At 37.1% G+C, this 20,833-nt stretch overlaps 1 protein-coding gene across 2 annotated transcripts; it reads left to right on the top strand.

Moving 5' to 3' along the window:
* The first annotated feature begins 14,387 nt into the window (after positions 1–14,387).
* LOC113310818 (phosphoinositide phospholipase C 4-like) lies at positions 14,388–18,495 on the top strand. Of its 2 annotated transcripts, none has more exons than XM_026559613.1 (8): positions 14,388–14,943; positions 15,176–15,372; positions 15,847–15,934; positions 16,025–16,479; positions 16,608–16,725; positions 16,896–17,048; positions 17,142–17,228; positions 18,028–18,495. In XM_026559613.1, exons 1-8 carry the CDS (start codon positions 14,602–14,604, stop codon positions 18,319–18,321), a joined length of 1,734 nt encoding a protein of 577 aa, XP_026415398.1. In that variant the 5' UTR covers positions 14,388–14,601; the 3' UTR covers positions 18,322–18,495. The 2 variants fall into 2 exon arrangements, with proteins under 2 accessions (XP_026415398.1, XP_026415397.1); XM_026559612.1 differs by having other exon boundaries at positions 14,389–14,943; positions 15,799–15,934.
* The last annotated feature ends 2,338 nt before the right edge of the window (positions 18,496–20,833 follow it).

Raw genomic sequence — 20,833 nt, 5'->3', positions numbered from 1 at the left:
CTCATGAGGCAAATAATTCAGATAGAACTTCATTACTCGACATATAGTCGCAACCAACTACTATCATTGAAGTAAACAAGGGAATGGTCCGAGACCGTAGCTCCAAGCCACATGCTGCTTGCAGTTCCGTCAGTAAAAGCCTCCTCTCTCAAAAACATATGCTCGGCAGGCTATCCCATGAGTAAGAGTCAAACGTGATGAGAAAATGACAAGATATGACGATCACTTACAACTTCCTCGGGTCAAAACACGATTATACCGCTTGAAGAAATGTCTAGAAGATTTCCAGAGAACTATCCCATCAACAAAGTCATCACAAGTCGATTTTTCAGCCACATCCATAGTTCTGCTAGTCCTAGAAGGTATACACTATTCTCCCAGAGGAAAGACAGACCTCGATAGATGATTCGGCTACATAAGTTCGCGTGAATCCCTGTCAAGACACCTAGTATAGGCCGAACAACAACTTCATCTTTTGCAGGAAGACACATGCGGCCAGTACCTCGATATGATTCTCCATGGACGTTTCCAACCCATAGAGTATCACTTGCCCACCTTGAAGACTCAATCGCGTACGCTGCAAGGGTCTTATTTCATTTTCCAAGCGTCCCGAGTCAATGAGAATCCCTAGTCCTATATCAAATAGGGGACTAATGAAGAACCGTCACACACCTACATGACCAACAAGAGGTGACCCAGACATCCAGTTTCCAGATAAATATTTAGAAACAATCAAAGCAAGAGTCTCAAAAGATCGAGACACATTAAGACCATTCAACTCCTCAAACCCACATTACAACATGTTATTACTTGGGATTAGGTGACTAAAGATCGGACTTCAAAATCGTGAAGGGGACTTATCTATGACTCGAGAAATCTCGCATCTCTATCCTGTCTTGTCGAATTATCCTCCATCAGCATCTTCTCTATGTGTGCAACATGACTATATCAAGTAGAAGAAGCATTCAAATTATCCCTCAATAATAAACGCATGCAGGAGAAAAAGTTCACAAACGGTTTGAAGAGGAGTCTATAGTTTTCACTCTACTTAGACGCGCTCATACTTTAGTTACATAACTCGAAGAACTGGGACAAATGGGTAGAGAATTCGACAACTCGACCTTCATGAAAATATCCGCCCGTGTCTCTTTATTACCACGTGTTAAAAGGGAATGATGTCTCGAAATAGAATGCAAGATATATGATCAAAACACTGAAAGGCATTGTTGCTGAAAAATCCCTAGATCTTCGAGTTTGATTTCACATATGCTTACTACTGACAAAGGAAGCTCTAAGTCTGGATTTTTCACTACTGTATGAAAGTTGAGTCTCTTGTGTTCGATAGTTGGGGTCAACCACCAAAATTGGACGTCGAACGAAGTTTCTACAGTCTCGGGAGTGAAATATGTATAAAGGATGGCCTACTATTACGAATTTAACACAGGGTTTTCACCAACTCACATATGCAACAAAGCAAGCGAAGGTTTGCATCAAGTTCGAGCTCATGAGCGAGCCTTTACTTCACTAGATGAGTACAAGCAAGAACCAAAGAAGGAAATTACCAACTTCTAAGAAAATCATCTGGTAGCAGTGGCCTCTACCTCTCGGGAAGAAAACTCTCTCTTCTTCCCTAAGGCCTCCATATCCTTTCCTCTACATCTCCTCATCTACAAGTCTCTCTTCCATAAGGGCCTCCTCTGAGAAACGAAGACCGGAGTTTAGTTTGTTCCAGTCAGCTCCAACAGAATCCAGCGAATCTCTTGATTGCATTGAAATCAAAATATCATCACGGGTGGTCATCAAATTTCCCAGATTTACAAGGTCCTCAGAAGCAAGACCGCTCAGAGTTATTCTCCTCATGTCACCAAATCTTCCACGAGTATCTCATCTGAAGACAGGAGTGCAATATGGCTAACAAAGTCAACACCAATAGTAGGATAAGCGGAAATGTGCTCTGCCTCACCTCTATCGAATTCTCCAGCACCAGAGTTACTGATAATTGGGACTATTGCACATTTGTTCCGCAAAAAAAAAAAGATAAGGTCATCCACTCTATTATCAACATGTTTTTCTTAAATCATATTAATAACGTGAGCCTGCAAACAAGGAAGAAGTTAGACAAAGTATATAAAAAATACAAGAGTGGAAAACGTATAAGCACGCCATAGACGCGTTTTGGCTCAAGGGGATCAAATTCACGACCTACATTCCAGCACAAAAACTTGAAAACTGGTGAAAAACAATGAGGAATTTCAGGGTCCTTCCTAAGTAAAATATGTTCCCTTATGTCTTCTCAACAACATACCAAAAGGGTGCCTCAAACGGACAAACGATCTAGGATATGTGGTCCCAACACCGAAGTAAGTGCAATCTGAAAAACTCCTGAAATTCTATACAGGATTCCTGATGACAAAAATATGCGACTGGTTGACTGACCTAATAACTCAGAATTAGGTCATTGTTTTTGTGTTGAATATATAATTCTTTTCTATTTTCAAATTCAGGTTGGGAGCTCAAATCCGACATACTATGAAGATTTTATAGTCATTCTACGCAAGTCTTTCAAAATCGAGTTTTCCGACGAACACCCAAACGAAGAGTCCTGATACAAATAGAATATGTTAAATAAGGATGGAACGACCTCCACGCCTAGAACCTCCCAAAAGAATTGGAAAATAGTTCTCTTTTCAAGCCTAGATCAAGAGGGAAGCCATCATTCAAAAGGAAAATGAATTAGAGCTAAAAGAGGAAATTAAAGGAATTTTGGAAACCAAGGTCTTTTCTCCTTCCAAAAATCCTCTAAGCCGTGACCAAGCCCTTCCCCACTCGTGTAAACAATTTCCAAAACCAATGGGACGTCACATATTCTCTCGGAATTTTTTGGAAGAGAAAAATTAAAAGAGAATTAGGATTTTGACGAAATAACCCTAATTCTGAAAAGATGGATGAAAATTGGATTTTCCTTCTTAAAACAGGGAGACGATCCTCTCCCCATTTACTTGGCAGGTCCCCTGCACCTCAATTAACCCATTTTTTCTCATCACTTTTCAACCAAAGCGAGCTTAAAGGAATTTTCACCTAAATTCCCTTTTGATAGAGTTTTGATTATTTTTTTCACAGAAGGTTGCCCTGAAGTAACCAGCAACCGACCAAGTTCTCACACCCTCATCTCAATGGATTTATTCACATGAATATTAAGTTCTTTAATCGATCAAAGAAGAACGAAATTGAAACAGAAAGCAGAAAGACGAAATTTCAGAGGAAGTTAAAGAGAATTTAGCTTAAATAGGGAAATTCGAGTTCATAATTTCCAAAACCAAGAGCACGCACGTGCCTCTCTCTCTCAAGCCATGATATACCTGGGGAAGTTCACGACCTCTCTTGTGCCGAAGAAAAATCAAGCTCATAGTGGTTTCTAACGAAAATACCCTTAGTTTCAAAAGTCGGTATTTCCTCTAAAAAAAGAGGTGTCTCATTGGTACAAGGAATTAAACATGCTCTCATCACACAAGATTCCAACCTCACAAGATAGATGCATACCTTCAAATCCTCTTCAAGCCTCTCCAGAGTGTCTGAAGATGTCAAAACAAAGAGGAATTAGGGTTTAGGCAAAATACAAGTCTGAATTCAGAACTTCTCTTGGACAAAGATTCTACATTTCCGAAAATGGAGTCCAGATTTTCTCATCATGTCTCACCAACCACATGGCTATCCAAGGATTTGTTCAGGTCTCTTATTCCTCTAGAGAGTGGAAGCTCAATATTTAGCCAGAAGAGAACAATTAGCGTTTTGAACAATTATGCAAGTTATGCTCAGACTCAATCAAGACAACAGGAAAAACTGGTTCATTAAATCCTAATTCAAAGTGTTGGAATATTTCAAAACATAACTACAAGTCACCATTAACTTGCAACCAAGTTTCAACTCTATCAAGGTATTTGCTTCAATCTTAATAGTTGGGGACTAATCCCTATCTCTCTTTCCTATGGGTGACTGCCGAGTAAGAAGGTACCATATGCAGACACAACTTCATACACAAGATTCACGTAAACCAATTTTTGCACATCCAGCATTTTGACGCAAGGTGGATATTTCAATTAGACAACGAGATATGCCATGACTTTTAGTTTTCATTAGCTAAAGATATTATCTCCTTTCTAGAATCCTAGCCCAGCTTCATGGCTCATATTGAAGCATCACAACATTCGTCTACACGAGCAATGCTGAAAATTAGGGTTTTAATCAGATAAATCCTAATCGCAAATATATACGCCTAAGGGATGGATTTCGCAATGACAACACTACAACACTCGGATAAAAACTGCCCAGCATTAATATTCACGAGAAATTCCAAGTCCAGAGTCGATTTCAAGTTCAGAATCAGAACAAACGAAGAGTAAGCATAGATTCAGGGACTCTACAAGTCTAAAAGAAAGGGTGATTGTAAATTCGCATCGTCGCCATCTATATACTCATCATAGAACAATCAAGGTTCTACTCTGAGTAGGGGACTTAATGTAGATGGTGAAATTTGAACAAGGGGAAAAATCGTCATTTCAAGACCATAAACAAAACTTGAAAAAATGGGGGTCTAACAACCACACCCAATATTTCGTTCGACAATCTGAATAGACAAACTCCAATATACTTTCAAGAGAATCAAATAGACAGTCAGACTCAATCTATAGAAAAGTATATTAAAGATTTTATATCTCAATTCCTCAATCCAATCCGCAATCAGCAAATAGGAATTTGCGAGCCTGATTGGATAAGAGAAATAACTTGGACGGTATCTGAAAAATCGTGGGTCTAACAACCACACCCAATATTTCGCTTAGCAATCTGTATGGACTAACTCCAATATACTTTTAAGAGAATCAACTAGACAGTCAGACTCAATCTTATGAAAAGTATATCAAAGAGTTATATCTCAATTTCTCGATTCAATCCTCACTCAAACAAATAGAAATTTGCGAGCCTGATTGAATACAAGGAACGGTACTAAAGACCAATGTTTAAGGATCAATCAATTTCAATCAACACCCAAATGTTGGATTGACCAATTGATCGATTCAATACACAACCTGTGATATTTCAATTATATAACAAAATATAATACGTAAAAAAAATAACACAGACACCAGAAGTTTTGTTAACGAGGAAACAGCAAATGCATAAAAACCCCGGGACCTAATCCAGATTGAACACACATTGTATTAAGACGCTACAGACACTAGTCTACTACAAACTAACTTCGGGATGGACTGTAGTTGAACCCCAATCAATCTAACACTGATCCAAGGTACAGTTGCGATCCTTACGTCTCTGATCCCAGCAGGATACTATGCACTTGATTCCCTTAGTTGATCTCACCCACAACTAAGAGTTGCTACAACCCAAAGTCGAAGACTTTAATAAACAAATCTGTCTCACACAGAAAAGTCTATATGAATAGATAAATCTATCTTTCACAGAAATACCTACGAGTTTTGTTCCTCTTTTGATAAATCAAGGTGAACAGGAACCAATTGATATACCAGACTTATACTGCCGAAGAACATCCTAGAAATATCAGCCACCTCACAATAATATTAATCGACTAGCGAAACAAGATATTGTAGAATCACAAACGATGAGACGAAGGTGTTTGTGACTACTTTTCTATCTTTCCTATCGGAGATATAAATCTCAATCCAATCTTGCGATTGTACTCAATCACGATAGAAACAACAAGATCAGATCATGCAACTACAAAGAAAATAGTTGGGTCTGGCTTCACAAACCCAATGAAGTCTTCAAGTCGTTAACCTACAGGGTCTCAAGAGAAACCTAAGGTTAAAGGAGAATCGACTCTAGTTTACACAACTAGTATCACACAAGAGGTGTGGGGATTAGGTTTCCCAGTTGCTAGAGTTCTCCTTTATATAGTCTCCAAATCAGGGTTTGCAATCTAAGTTACCTTGGTAGTAAAGCATTCAATATTCACCGTCAGGTGAAAATCTGATTAGATTCAAGCTAATATCTTTTAATCGTTAGATCGAACTTAGCTTCTTATACACAAATGAAATGTAACTTTCATTTAGGTTTGAGTAACCATACCTAAACGTGTACACCTAGTTGGTTCCACAATAGTTAACCAATGGTTAGCCATATGAGCACATTCATATCAACCTTATTCATCTTCACCATAACTAGTTAAAATGACTCAAATGAACTAGTTAGAGAGTTGTTCAATTGCTTGGATCTCATAGAAGTATACAAGACACAATCGAAGCAAAATCGGTTTTGATACACTCGAATCGATTCATGAACATTATAGCCACTGTTTGAAAAGATTGCATTCCTTATTATATAAATGTTTTAGTTCATGAACAAACCGATTTTAGAAAGTAACCTACCTAAGTATGCAAACGGGTACGCATACTTAAATAACCGGATTGAGTTTGTTTTCACTTCCAAACTCCAACATAAATTCACGGACATGAATTTTCCGCCGTACGCGTACGAGTACGCATACCGTCCCAGATTTCCAACAACCGCCAGCACGCGTACGGGTACGCATACTTTGGGTTCCCGGTTTTGGACTTTTACACAAATGTAAAAACACACTATGCTTATATCCAAAGATGGTTACACGTTCTAAACTCTCTTTTCAATAATCGAAACTTTCTTAGAGGATGTTATATAGTTGTTATTCACAAACTATTTTTCATCAAAGCGATTTTCAAGTTTTTGAAATAATCAACATGACTTTCGTCACGAGTAAAAATGAACTTGGCCAACGCGAAAGCTTACCAACACATATTTCGAGAAATAGATAAGCGAGATAAACTCGACTCGAAATAACACATGTGTATAATCGAACTTTATATAGCAATACGACTTTTGTCTCAAGATAGGAGATAGAATAAATAGACTTTTGAGTGATAGATAAGTTCAAGTCTCCACATACCTTTTTGTCGATGAAGTTCCACCAGTTCCTTGAGTAGTTCTTCGTCTTCGCATGATGAACGTCGTGGAGTCTAGAGCTCAACTACACATACTATCCTAGTCAAAGACTTAGCTATAAGTAGACTAGAAATCAAGACTTATAGTTTTGTCAACTAAACTTTACAAACAAGCTTGAGATAGCAACGCTTGCGAGTTCGACCGAGCAGTGCTCTAACAATCTCCCCCTTTGTCAATTTTATTGACAAAACTATCAATACATATGGAATACAAAATAAATAAACTTTGCAGCTTCTCATCCACATGCTTTATCTCCTTGGTTCTTCAACATTACTCGAAATCTTCATCACTTGCAAGTACTCCAATGATTCCAAAGATATTCAATTCAGCATCATCGTTGTTGAAGATCCGTAGCCATAAAAATGAGAAAAAAATAGCTCTCAATCATTGTTATACGGTGTCATAGTATTATTGCACATCATCAAAGTTCAATTGTATCACAACTTCGACAACAATACTATGGTGATATGTATCACTCACCCTTAGTCAATACTTCGTCTCACATGAAAACCACTCCCCCTTACATAATGATCCGAAAACCATATTTATTTGTAGTGTGAACTACATATTAATTCTCCCCCTTTTTGTCAATAAAATTGGCAAAGGTACGAAAACTAGTGGGATCCTAATGAAATTTCCATAGAGACACTTCATGACCAAAAGCAAGTACATATCAACTTTTTTAGATGCAATCATATAGCCGAAACTAAATGCATTCATCAAGGAGTTTATAAAGATACAAGATAACCCCTATAATATTCCACAGCCGCACTCCCCACAAAGACTTATAAGGTCTTAAATATGTTTACCCGCTCTGATACCAATTGAAAAAGAGGGGGGTCTAACAACCACACCCAATAAATCTGAATAGACAAACTCCAATGTAATTTCAAGAGAATCAACTAGACAATCAAACTCAATCTATAGAAAAGTATATAAAAGAGTTTATATCTCAACTCCTCAATTCAATCTGCAATCAGCAAATAGGAATTTACGAGCCCGATTGAATAAGAGAAATAACTTGGACGGTATCACAAACCAATATCCAAGTGTCAATCAATTCAATCAACAACCCAAAGGTCAGATTCAAGAACTTGATTAACTTAACGCACAACCTGTGATGTTTCTATTATATAACAAAATATAATGTGGAAAAGAAATAACACAGACACCAGAAATTTTGTTAACGAGGAAATCGCAAATGCAGAAAAACCCCGGGACCTAGTCCAGCTTTGAACTCCACACTGTATTAATCCGCTACAGACACTAGCCTACTACCAATGAACTTCGGACTGGAATGTAGTTGAGCCCTAATCAATCTCACACTGATCAAGACTCTGAACCCTAGCAGGATTCTACGCACTTGATTCCCTTAGCTGATCTCACCCACAACCAAGAGTTGCTACGACCCAAAATCGAAGACTTGATAAACAAATCTGTCTCACACAGAAAAGTATATTGGAATATATAAATCTGTCTCCCACATAAATACCTACGAGTTTTGTTCCGTATTTTGATAAATCAAGGTGCACAGGATCCAATTGATAAACCAGACTTATATTCCCGAAGAACAACCTAGAATTATCAATCACCTCACAATAATCTTAATCGTATGGAAGCGAAACAAGATATTGTGGAATCACAAACGATGAGACGAAGATGTTTGTGACTACTTTTAATCTTACCTATCGGAGATAAATCTCAAGCAAATCTTAGCAAAGATAATACTCAATCACGATAGTATAAGAAAGATCAGAACACGCAACTACAGAGAAAATAGTCGGGTCTGGCTTCACAATCCCAATGAAGTCTTTAAGTCGTTAACCTACAGGGTTTCGTGAAAAACCTAAGGTTAAAGGAGAATCGAATCTAGTCGCAACTGGTATCACACGGGAGGTGTTAGGTTTCCCAGTTGCAAGAGTTCTCCCTTATATAGTTTTCAAATCAGGGTTTGCAATCTAGGTTACCTTGGTAACAAAGCATTCAATATTCACTGTTAGATGAAAACCTGATTAGATTCAAGATAATATCTTTCAACCCGTTAGATCGAACTTAGCTTGTTATACACAAATCAAATGTACCTTCATTTAGGTTTGAGTAACCGTACCTAAATATGTACACTAGTTTGGCTCAACAGTAGTTAACCGAGGTTAGCTATATGAACACTCTCATATCAACCTTATTCATCTTAACCACAACTAGTTCAAATGACTTAAATGAAACTAGTTATAGAGTTGTTCAATTGTTATATTCTCATAGAAGTATACAAGAACACAATTGAAGCAAAATCGATTTGATTCACTCGAATCAATTTATGAACATTATAGCCACGGTTTGCAAAAAATGCATTCCTTATTATATAAATGTAGTAGTTCACGAACAAAACGATTTTAGAACTTTAACCACTCAAGTATGCAAATGGGTACGCATACTTAAATTAGCCGGATTAAGTTTGGTTTTTCCAGTATGCAACGGGTACGCATACTTCCAAACAAAGCAGAAATTCCCGGAACCAAACCCTTCGCCAGTACGCGTACGGGTATGTGTACTTAGGTACTCGGAATTTCACAACTAACAGGTACGCATACGGGTATGCATAATATAGTTCCGTCCATGGATCACATATATGCAAGAACACATACTATGTTTATAATCCAATGATGGTTAAGTGTTCTAAACTCTATTTCAATCATTGAAACATTCTTAGAGGCAGACAATAGTTATTTTCACGAACTATTAACATCAAAGAAATTTTCAAGTTATTGAAATAATCATAACGAAACATTCCAAGTCTACACCAAATGATTGTATCACACAAACCATGTAAGATGTTACTCGGCGATTTTCACATGATCATATTTTGACTTCCGTCAAGAATATAAGATGAACTTCGTTCAAGCGAAAGCTTACTAACACATATTTCGAGAAATATGTAAGCGAGTTAACTCAGCTCGAAATCTCAAATGTGCATAATCGAAAACTGTACAGTAATACGACTTTTGTCTCAATATAGGAGATAAAGTAGAAATAGACTTTCCAAGTGATAGATGAGTTTTAGTTTCCACATAATTTTTGTTGATGAAGTTCCACAAGCTCTCCTTAGTTTTCTTCGTCTTCAATTGATGAACGCCGTGAAGTCTAATGCTCAACTACACAATCGATCCTAGTCCGAGACATCACTATAAGTAGACTAGAAATCAAGACTTATAGTTTTAATCACTAACATTGACAAACAAGCTTGAGATAGCAACGCTTGCGAGTTCGACCGAGCAGTGCTCTAATAAAACTCAACTCTCACAGGAGAGATTAAGCCTTTGGTCCTCAAGGCACCCATAGCCACGATTTCATGTCCCCGCGAGACACTTCTGGTCGTGATACCGTGATTCTTGGCATACATCCTCGACGAGATACTGCTGGTCACGTAGGTTCTGTAGAGCGTAAAACGTCCTTAGTAGACTTATGAACCAGAACAGCCACAATTCCAGCATATCTTCGCTAGACGGAGCTGATTGTGATGCCATGATTCCTAGTATACATCCTCGACGAGATACTTCTGGTCATGTAGGCTCTGTAGATGCGTAAAACGTCCCCGACGGACTTATGACCCAGAGCGGAGATATGCATGTCTCCTGTAAGCACGACTCGCCCTATTTAAGATCAAGGACTGATTCCTAGTACATCATTAAAATATACACTGGTCATGTCTGCTCTAGGCTCTGACTCGACTTAATGAGGTTTCCGAATAATTCCTTGGACATCCCCACGAGATACGCTGGTTATTCTGCCTCCGGGCCCTTTCGACAGACTCTAGAACATCCTTTCGAGATACAATGGTCTTGTTGGCCCCATTATATGGACACAAAGTTGATTCCTAACACATATATGCGAGATACGATGGTCAAAGACAAGTGAGACAAAGTCTCGTAGAGGCATTAATCGGGCGTACAAAGCCTTTTTTCTCTCTCTAGGATGAGTTCCAGCTGATCACAGAAAGATTCGGATCCGTTAAAAAAATCTTCCTAGAGATTTTGATCCGTCTATAAAATCTCTGAGAGATTCAAGTCTCTCTACAAAATCTCGGAGAGATTCAAATCTCTCTGCAAAATATCGGTCAGGGATGAATATTCCTCATGGTAGGCACGAGCCTCATGAAGGAATCGAGTCTCCTTTTCAAACTCTCCACAAAAATTTTGAGGCATCCCATGCCTTTTGACGTGACTCATCCTAGTCATTCTTACAAATCAGAGAATATCTCTCTATCTTGGCCAACTCGACTAAAGAGAATATTTCTCTCTGTCAACACATCATCACAAAGGCTGACTCAGCTTCACACAAATGTGGGGGGATAAGAATTAGGATTTTGATCTAGCGGTGTACGACACGTGTGAGAAATACCCGGCTTATTTCTCACCGCAGAAGAGAGTAAATGCCGTGGAATAATGAGATAAACTCAACCTAGTTTATCTCTATCTATTCCTAAAGAGACGGGAGAATTGCTCCACACTGCACGGAAAGCAATCCTTATCTTCACCCACCTGAGATTAGAGAATTCAGCTATAACTAGGTCCTCTATTTTTTCAACCTACGATCATCTTTCTCATAACCTCTCAGAGCAATTCTTCTTCAAACCCTGGAATTCTCTGATCTCTCTCTTCATCTGCTTCCCTCCCTAAGACCATCCCTAAATCTTATCCCTGTCACTGAAGCAGCCTTTGAACGGCCACTGTGCGTGATTCTTAACTACATACTTCTATCCTAATCCGAGACTTAACTAATTGTAGACTAGAAATCAAGATATAGTTTTGATCAACTAAATTTGACAACAAGATTGATATTGCAACACTTGTGAGTTCGACCGAGCAATGCTTTAACAAAAACCATTGCTTAATATCATTATTATGATTTAATATTGGTAATAGTTGAAAAAGATAATGCAAACCAAATACGTTTCGAAAAATTGCGGTTCAGAAATAAATGACATTCATCCTCTAATTGACTATCAGTGCACAAACAACAATAAGGATAAACATTCTTATTATACTAGTAAGTTCTTTTTCCTAGTGGCAACACACTAGAAACCATTTTCCAATGGAGTAATTTGACTCTAGGAATACAGTCCATATTCCACAGAGATTTCCAGAATTGTTTTTCACTGCATTTAGTATTTGTATAAGAAATAACATGATGAGCTGATTTAGTTGTGCATTTCCTAGAAGTAGGATGCTTCCATCTAATTTTATCAGGTATTTCAGGTTTCAACGTGATAGACTTAATTTTGTTATGCATGGAAGTATGTATGTATTTATTAAGTATACTATCATTCCAGTTTTCCTGACCATCAGTTAGTTGATCAACAGTATTAGGCGTGTTATTATCGATTAAGTTGGGAGCAAGTCTAGATTCTTGGGTTGGCATCCAATAATTAATTTGACCAAATGCTTACTTGCGAACCGCAGTTCACCTGCCATTCATAATTAGAACTAATCATATCAAGACTTTTCTTTATGCTTTTCCAAATCCAAGAGCCATTGTGTTTTCTAGAATAAAACATAGGATTAGTTTTAGGGAAGTATTTATGTTTTAAAATTATAACCCAAAGCTGATTAGGATTGTTTAATATTCTCCAAGCTAATCTAGTTAACATAGTTTAACATTTTCAAGACTAATACAAATACTAACCCAAGACTTGGTATAGATTCCATTTGCGGCATCTTTTTTGTTCCACCAAGGTTCTTGCTGAATTTTATTTAATTATGTTTTTTTATAATGCATTTTATACCTCGTCAAGTCAAATGATTCAAAAAAACCGAAGGACTATCTGAAAGAGACCCATTTTCTCTTGGTTAAATCTTAATGTGTTGGGTTAGAGATGGCACGGATCACACCTGGTGATAGATAAATCACGATATTACTAACCATGTTCATTCCCACACGGATACGATACTGATTTGGAACTTAGGAAGTTATTGCAGACGATTACCATATCGAGGAAATAGATGTAACCCTGACAGATTTGTTCCTCTATCCCACCCAATGTAGTTAATATCGGATATCGGTTTATCTCGGTCGGGATCGATACACTGATACGATTTTATATCAAGGATATTATCGTTGAAATATCGGTATAATATCGGTTCCAAATTTTAAGACTATAATTTTATAGCAAACATTTTCTGTTAAGATATAATAGATACCATTAATTTTATCAAAAACAAAAAAGAGTAACTTCAATAACTTTAATATTGACTACCTAAAATGATTATTAAACAAGTTCAAACTAGAAACAAGAGAGTAACTTCAACAACTTTAAAGTTTACTACCTAAAATGGTTATTAAACAAGGATATTACAATTTTAATCAAAATCATACGAGTCATTATAGATATCGGCCGATAATACCCTTAATTTTTACCTAAAATGACTAATTTACCAATACCGGATTATCGTAAAAATTTCGTATCGGCTCATATCGGCCGATATTATCGGGAAGATATCGTATCACAGATATACTACTTTTCGTATCGCTCCAGATATTTCGCCGATATATCGGCCGATATTGACTACATTGATCCCACCTGCCTTCACATTTACTCCATTGGTTTAGTCAACTCAACGACTTCAACTCCTATGGGTCTTATTTAAAAATACTAGTTACTATGTGCTTGTTGGCATCACGCGTGGACAAAGCTTATAAAATGTGCTTGTTGAAGTTATTATCGTTAAATAAAATATATCTATGACCTGAGTGACTAGGATTTACGTGCCTAAGCCTAACCAAGCAGCTAAACTTGCAAATAGAAAACTTCAAGATTGCTAATTGGGGTATCAAATTGTTTGGGGTGTTCCAAAATACATATAGGACAAAATAGCCATTACCTTTGGGTTGGTACAACCCCCATCAATTTGGTACCCCTATTAGCAGCCTCGGAAAACTTTACCATTCCTACTACAAGTTGTACGACTCGTTCAGTTGTAGCCTTGTGCGTTTGATATAGCTGGCTTGTTCTGTGTATCCGGGAAAAAAAAGTGCAACATACCTAGGCACGTTCTTCAAAAGTTTAAGTTTTTTTGAACTTTGCGGGTATGTTGTTATTTTGATCCAAAGACAAAGCCGAGATACACCATGGGACAACCATAGAGTGTAATTTCCCCCATGGTTCTCCACGAGGGTAATCTTGCTAGTTCTACCCTTGATCGACCTAAAAAAGAAAAAAGTAAAGTACATTTAGAAGACGACAGAAAGAAACAAATGACTCCCGAGTTGGCAAGAAACACAAAATCCAGGATACTTTAGGTGTGATTCATATAAAGCAAAGCCAGGTAGGTCCACTACAAGATACCGATAACGATACATACACGCAGCGAAATAATACTACTGAAAACGAAATACTACAAATTTTAAAACCCCGAAAAGTCGTGTTCCGAACCGTGTGTCGACTCTTAAAGTCCGGCTTCTTCTTCTTCTCCTCCGAAGTGATTAATCGGATCATTTTTCAGTTTGTGTCGTTTCAACTGATTCCATTTATCATCTCAAAACCAGCAACAGAAACTCAAATCCAAGGAGAACTCAACTGTGATCATCACCATTAGAAAGATGTCGTCCAAGGAAAAAGAAACCAAGAGTAGTTATAAGATGTTTAAGATATTTAAAAGGAACTTTAGATTAAATGAAGCAGAACCGCCATTGGATGTCAAAGAAGCATTTTTGAAGTACTCAGATGGCAACAATCTAATGACATCTGATCAGTTATTAAATTTCTTAATCAATTTTCAAGGAGAATCTGATGCGAAGATTGAAGATGCAGATAAGATAATATCAAATATTCTTCAAGCAAGACATCACATTGCTCAGTTTACTAGAAGTAATACTCTCACTCTTGATGATTTTCATCATTATCTCTTTGATGGTGAACTTAATTTCCCCATCAATCAACAGGTATGTTCATCATCTTTACTTTGATTTAAGCTCTGATTTTGATTTAGAACAAAGTCAAACTGTGCAAAACCTCTGCTTTGAAAGAGTCAACATTTGGTCAACTGTGGTCAGAGGTTCAAATCCCCTTTGATCTCTAGTGAATCTTTTAGGTTATTCACTTTTCTTTACTGTTTTGGTTTTGTTGTGGGATTGGGTTTTAGGGTTGAAAATCTAAATTTGGTGTGTTTTTCAGGTATGTCATGATATGACTGCTCCATTGTCTCATTACTTCATATATACAGGGCATAATTCATATTTAACTGGGAACCAACTTAATAGTGAAAGTAGTTGTGTACCAATTATAAATGCATTAAAGAATGGTGTAAGAGTGATTGAACTGGATATATGGCCTAATTCTGCAGGAGATAACATCAAGGTGTATCATGGAAGGTAATGATTGACTGACTTTTTATTTGCCATTGATATCAAATTTTACCAAAACAAGTAGTTTCTTGTCTTTTACAACCCTGTCAAAACTGAGGACTCTATTGAATTCCAAAATCATTGCGATACCTGCCTCACGTAACCTCGAATTTTAGTATCTCAGGTCCTTGTAGTCCATGTAGAATGTTGAATTTGTTATGTATTACCTGTTCATTTTTAGATGTCTAACATAGGCGGATACAATCCAACTGAAAACATGGGAGACTAACTTGGTATGAAGACGTATCAAGATGCCATTTTGGCCATTTAAGAAATTGTAGTTTTTTTTAAAGAGCTAATGAACTGACTTAATGTTGATCGACAGTGATTTCATTTTCCACAAATGTTTTCATGAGATTAGGGAATTTTGTTCATATTTTCCTGTTCCTGTAGGACTCTGACTTCTCCAGTAAAATTTATTGATTGCTTGAAGTCCATTAGGGAGCACGCCTTTGTTGCGTCAGAATACCCTCTAGTGGTAACTTTGGAAGATCACCTTACTCCAGAACTTCAGGCTAAAGCTGCTGAGGTGGGTAATCGGTCCCATACGGTTTTCATGATGTTTTGTTAAAAATATTTAAGCACTTACATTGGTTTTCATGATGTTTTTGGTTTATAGATGATCACTCAGACTCTCAAAGACGTGCTTTTTACATCATCAGAATGCTTAGAGGAATTCCCATCGCCAAAAGAATTGAAGGGTAAAATCCTTCTTTCCACCAAACCACCAAAAGAGTATCTGTACAGTAAGGCTTTTGACGAGGAAAAGAAAGATTCACGTGAGAACAAAGCGCCGTGCGAGGAAGTCATTGAAGATAAAAATGACATAGATGCTGAAGACAGTGATCAGTGTGAAGACAGCAGTGGTGAAAGTGAAGATACTGATAATTCTGAAGATAAATCATGTCCATTAGGAGTTCAAAAATACAAGAGTCTTATTGCAATTCATGCTAAGAAACACAAGGGTGGGTTAACCAAGTCTCTCAAGCTGGATCCTGGTAAAGTTGAACGCCTTAGTTTAAGTGAACAACAGCTTGAAAAGGGAGCAGAGAATCATGGAACCGAACTTGTCAGGTACTTGTGGCAGAAAAAATACTCAAGTTCAAGTGTTATTGGAATTCTGTTTTCCATTTATTTTTTCTCTGTGTATATGTATGTATGGTTATTCTCTTATCTTAGTGAATGAGTGATTCTGTCTCTAGGTTCACACAGAGGAATCTGCTGCGTATATTTCCAAAAGGAACACGGTTTAATTCATCAAATTATAACCCACTGATTGGGTGGATGCACGGAGCTCAAATGGTAGCATTTAATATGCAGGTAGTTTCTGCAGTCTGCTTGCACTCTACTTAACCAGTGTCAAATTTTTCCAATTTCTATTTAAATGTTTCGCTTGAGACTTTTTTTTCTCTTGACGCTAGACTAGAAAAGCTTCTTGGGAATCTGAAGGTTCATAAACATAAATTAACATGTGAATATGCCTATGACAGGGATATGGCAAACAACTGTGGATAATGCAGGGACTGTTCAGATCCAACGGAGGGTGTGGTTATGTGAAAAAACCTGACCTTTTAATGAGAACGGATGAAGGAAATAAAGTTTTTAATCCTAAGGAAAAGATGCCAGTGAAGACATGTTTAAAAGTGAGCGATTAATTTCAAAACTTTGAGTCTAATAGTTTTCTTTTGGTTAATAAACCATTGAATGAGCTCTTATCCTCTGTCTGATTTGAACAGGTGAAAGTGTACATGGGTGATGGATGGCGTTTGGATTTCAAGCCAACACATTTTGATACATACTCTCCCCCAGACTTCTATGTGAAGGTATGCTAAGTTGGATTATCATTTGAATTGCTCTTAAAGACCAAACCTTGCATCTAGCTAGCTTGAAAATGTTCAAATATCTGAGCGTTTGCTTTATCAGGCGTTATTTTCCTATATCAGGCGCCATTTATCTAGTCACATTGTTCGATTTTTATTTTTCTCCTGCAATCCAAATTCATTATGAACAGAATCAGAATACAAATAGGTCGAGTGATTAAACCAATCACCGGCAATTCCAAAATTTATAAAGAAGATCAAAAACTTACTTCAATCTATCATATCTTGTACTTATATTCTCTACACAATAATAGATTACAACAGAAGGGACGCACTCTTGGTCATGGCATCGGCAGAGAATTCCAATTCTCTGTGCAAATGCTCGAAAGTTGTTTTTCCTCATAGGAGTCTTGTAGCCTCCTCCATAATGGGATTCTACCTGATTGAAAAGCTAGGACAGCACACTTGCGAGTCTGAAACCATTTGGATATTTCAAACTCCCTGAGCTAATTCCATTCGAGATTTATGTTTACGGCTAAAACTTCTGCAATTAAATTACAGCCAGCACCCAAACCAACAGATTGAAGATGTTCTTTTACAGCTGAAGCTATTTAACATTATGTTCTAGTTTGGAACAATCCCTGCTTTAATATTCTGATTGGTTGATTCAGACTTGGATAATTAGTTTGCATCCTAAGAAGATTAGCGCTGCTTAATTGTTGCATACCTCTAATCATTTTGAAAACCACTTTGAGTTGGTGCATTTAGATTATTGAGTGCTGATGAAATTGTTCCTTGACAGGTGCATATAGTAGGAGTTCCAGCAGATGCTAAAAGAAGGAAAACAAAATTTTTAGAAGATACTTGGACACCAGTTTGGAACCAAGAATTTTTATTCCCACTGAGAGTTCCAGATTTAGCAATACTTCGTCTTGAAGTGCGTGATTATGATAAGGGCGAGAAGGATGATTTTGCTGGCCAGAGTTGTTTTCCTGTCCGGGAATTAAGACCTGGTATTCGCACAGTTCCTCTCTATGACCGAGACGGCAAAAAATTCAATTCCACTAAACTTCTTATGCGTTTCGAGTTTGTTTAGGCATATTATATCTTCTCAAAGTTATGCCATTGAATTATACCATGCTGTAATTGTACTTGTAATGTACTTAGCTCTTGTAATCCAATGAATAAAGCTGCAACAAACCGGATTGTTATAGAGAAAGCAGATGTTTTCTTGTCGATATAATTTTAAATCGGAAACAAGTGAAGTGCACTGAATGATGATGCATTTCTATGAAAAAGTTTGTTCCCTGCATAAAATCATTGTCTAATAGAAAAGATAAACCGTGGGTATCGCGGGAATACAGCAAGAACATATTAAGTGACATGTTAACGAATCCACTGATTTAATCTTCTCTTTTTAGCAGGCATATTCTCATGGAGACGGACATTAAAAGCTAAGGGTTAAAGTGGAGCATTTTTATTTTCTAGTTTTGTTTTCATGACTTCCCATTATATTCTTTAGTACATGGTAGAAAAAGGATGGAATCAGATGGTGAGGAGTTCCTACCCTTGGGAATCCTCTTCTCTTAAAGTTTCTATCATTTGATAACATTACCTGTAAAGTTTTGACAGTGCTAGGACTGTAACTAGTTTAATCCTGAAATAAAATCTATGCAAAAATTAGGTCTCTCTTTTCGCAGATAATAGTAGAGTGCATAACGGCATAAAGCTGAAATGTAAAAGCAAAATTGAGCGACTTCATGTCCACCAGTGGAACCTTTTCAAGGAACGTGACGTTAAGTTGGCTGTGAAAACCGATTTTTCACAGTGTGTTAATCATTCTTAAAAATTTACCGACATCGAAAGCAATAGCCAATAGAGTCACTCGTGACTGATGCTGCACAAAAATCATTTGTTCTAGAGTCCCATTAACTTTCAGGTTGAAGTTGAAAGAAAGATTTTTTCCTTCGGTGTCCAAACTTAGTAGTGAGTGAGACTGACACTGTCAAAAGCATGCTTGATATATAAGCACTAGATTTTGTCTCACATACGTGCAAAATTATGTCACATTTTCACCCACTCCGTAGATTTTTCGTCATTCCGATAAGTTATTCCCCCAAACAAACTCAAATAGAAAGAACCGACAGAAATTGTGAAAGAAACAAAAGTAGGCCTAGTTTTCACAAAATAAGCTACACATAAAAGAGTTGCGTTTTCAGTTGGAAACAGCTTTCAAAGCTTACATAAATGAGTTGCGTTTTCCCAAAATAAAAGGATGCAGGACCAGGGCTGGGGCATATATGCTTTTAATTGACGAACTCGTCATGTCACTGCATGCTGTCGCATCTTTCATCAAATCACTCTCTCGAATCTCATTTCTTTCCCAATCAACATCCCATTTCACATGCCTAGCTACTATGTACCATTAATTGTTTCGCTTTGACCACAGGTCAAGGTGCTAGCCATTAATTCTAGGTGAGAGTCCTACCTCAAGGACAGTTCCAGCTTTTGCTACAACATCTAACCGACATGTAAAACTCAGAGTCGGACTCTAGAAGAATAGAGAGAATCGGACAACCTGCCAGACGAGTTTCGGTGAGAGAGGGAAAATCTCACCGACATGAAAACATTCATATTCGGTACGAGCATAAACAAAACACAAACACCAAAAACTTACATCCTTGATGACAATATTATCTTCAAGTTTATTGTACCTTTGCAATCGAGTGAATTTACAAGATAAAATCAAAACAAGAATGATTATATTCTTTTCAAATGCAATAAGGGAAGTGTACTGCAAGCATTTGGCGTGGCCATGTGAGCAGGGGTAGAGCCAGAAATCTTACTAGGGGATGGGAAGTGATATAGGTGCATAAATGGGCTTGGAAGCCCAATCTTTAAAAGGGATTTAGGATTGAGAGCCAGCTGAGCAGGGTGTGCAACGATGTACACCTATGTTTCAAGCTGGCTCCGCTCCTGCTTGTGAGGCCATATATAATGTTTTTTTTTTTCTCTCTAAATATATAGACAATGTTAATATCAATACATCAACCATTTCCAAAAACTAATAGGTCGTAACTCTCGTAACTCGTGTCCTTAGCATATCTATTTTAATCAATTGACCTTTATATTTTCTAAAATATGGCACAGTACATGCACTAAAAAGAAACCAATTACTTATATATCAAATCTACCTTTTCCTTTTTGACCCAACCAAAATATACCATGGCAAGAAGAATGTATTGTGATCTAAAATCGACGTGCATCAAATCTATTTTCATGATCCAAAATCTACTTCATGACTAAAGGTTAAGAAATAAAATTACATATGTGATACAAAATTACTTTAATCAATAGATTTTATTTGATTCTTTTTAAATTACCGCATAATACACGTAGTGAGAATAAATCGAGAATTTTGTATATCAAATCTACCTTTTCCTCTTTGACCCAACCAAAATATACCAATGACAAGAAGAATCTACTGTGATCTAAAATCGTCATACATCAGATTCGCTTTTATGATGCAAAAAATATTCCATGATTAAAGATGTAAATTACATATGTGACAAAATTTGTCTCGTGATCAAAGTTTTGACATATTATCC

Source organism: Papaver somniferum, chromosome 9 (assembly GCF_003573695.1).
Source record: "Papaver somniferum cultivar HN1 chromosome 9, ASM357369v1, whole genome shotgun sequence".
Taxonomy (NCBI): Eukaryota; Viridiplantae; Streptophyta; class Magnoliopsida; order Ranunculales; family Papaveraceae; genus Papaver; species Papaver somniferum.
Note: the sequence above shows the minus strand (reverse complement) of the source record. Positions and strands in the feature narration are given on the sequence as shown.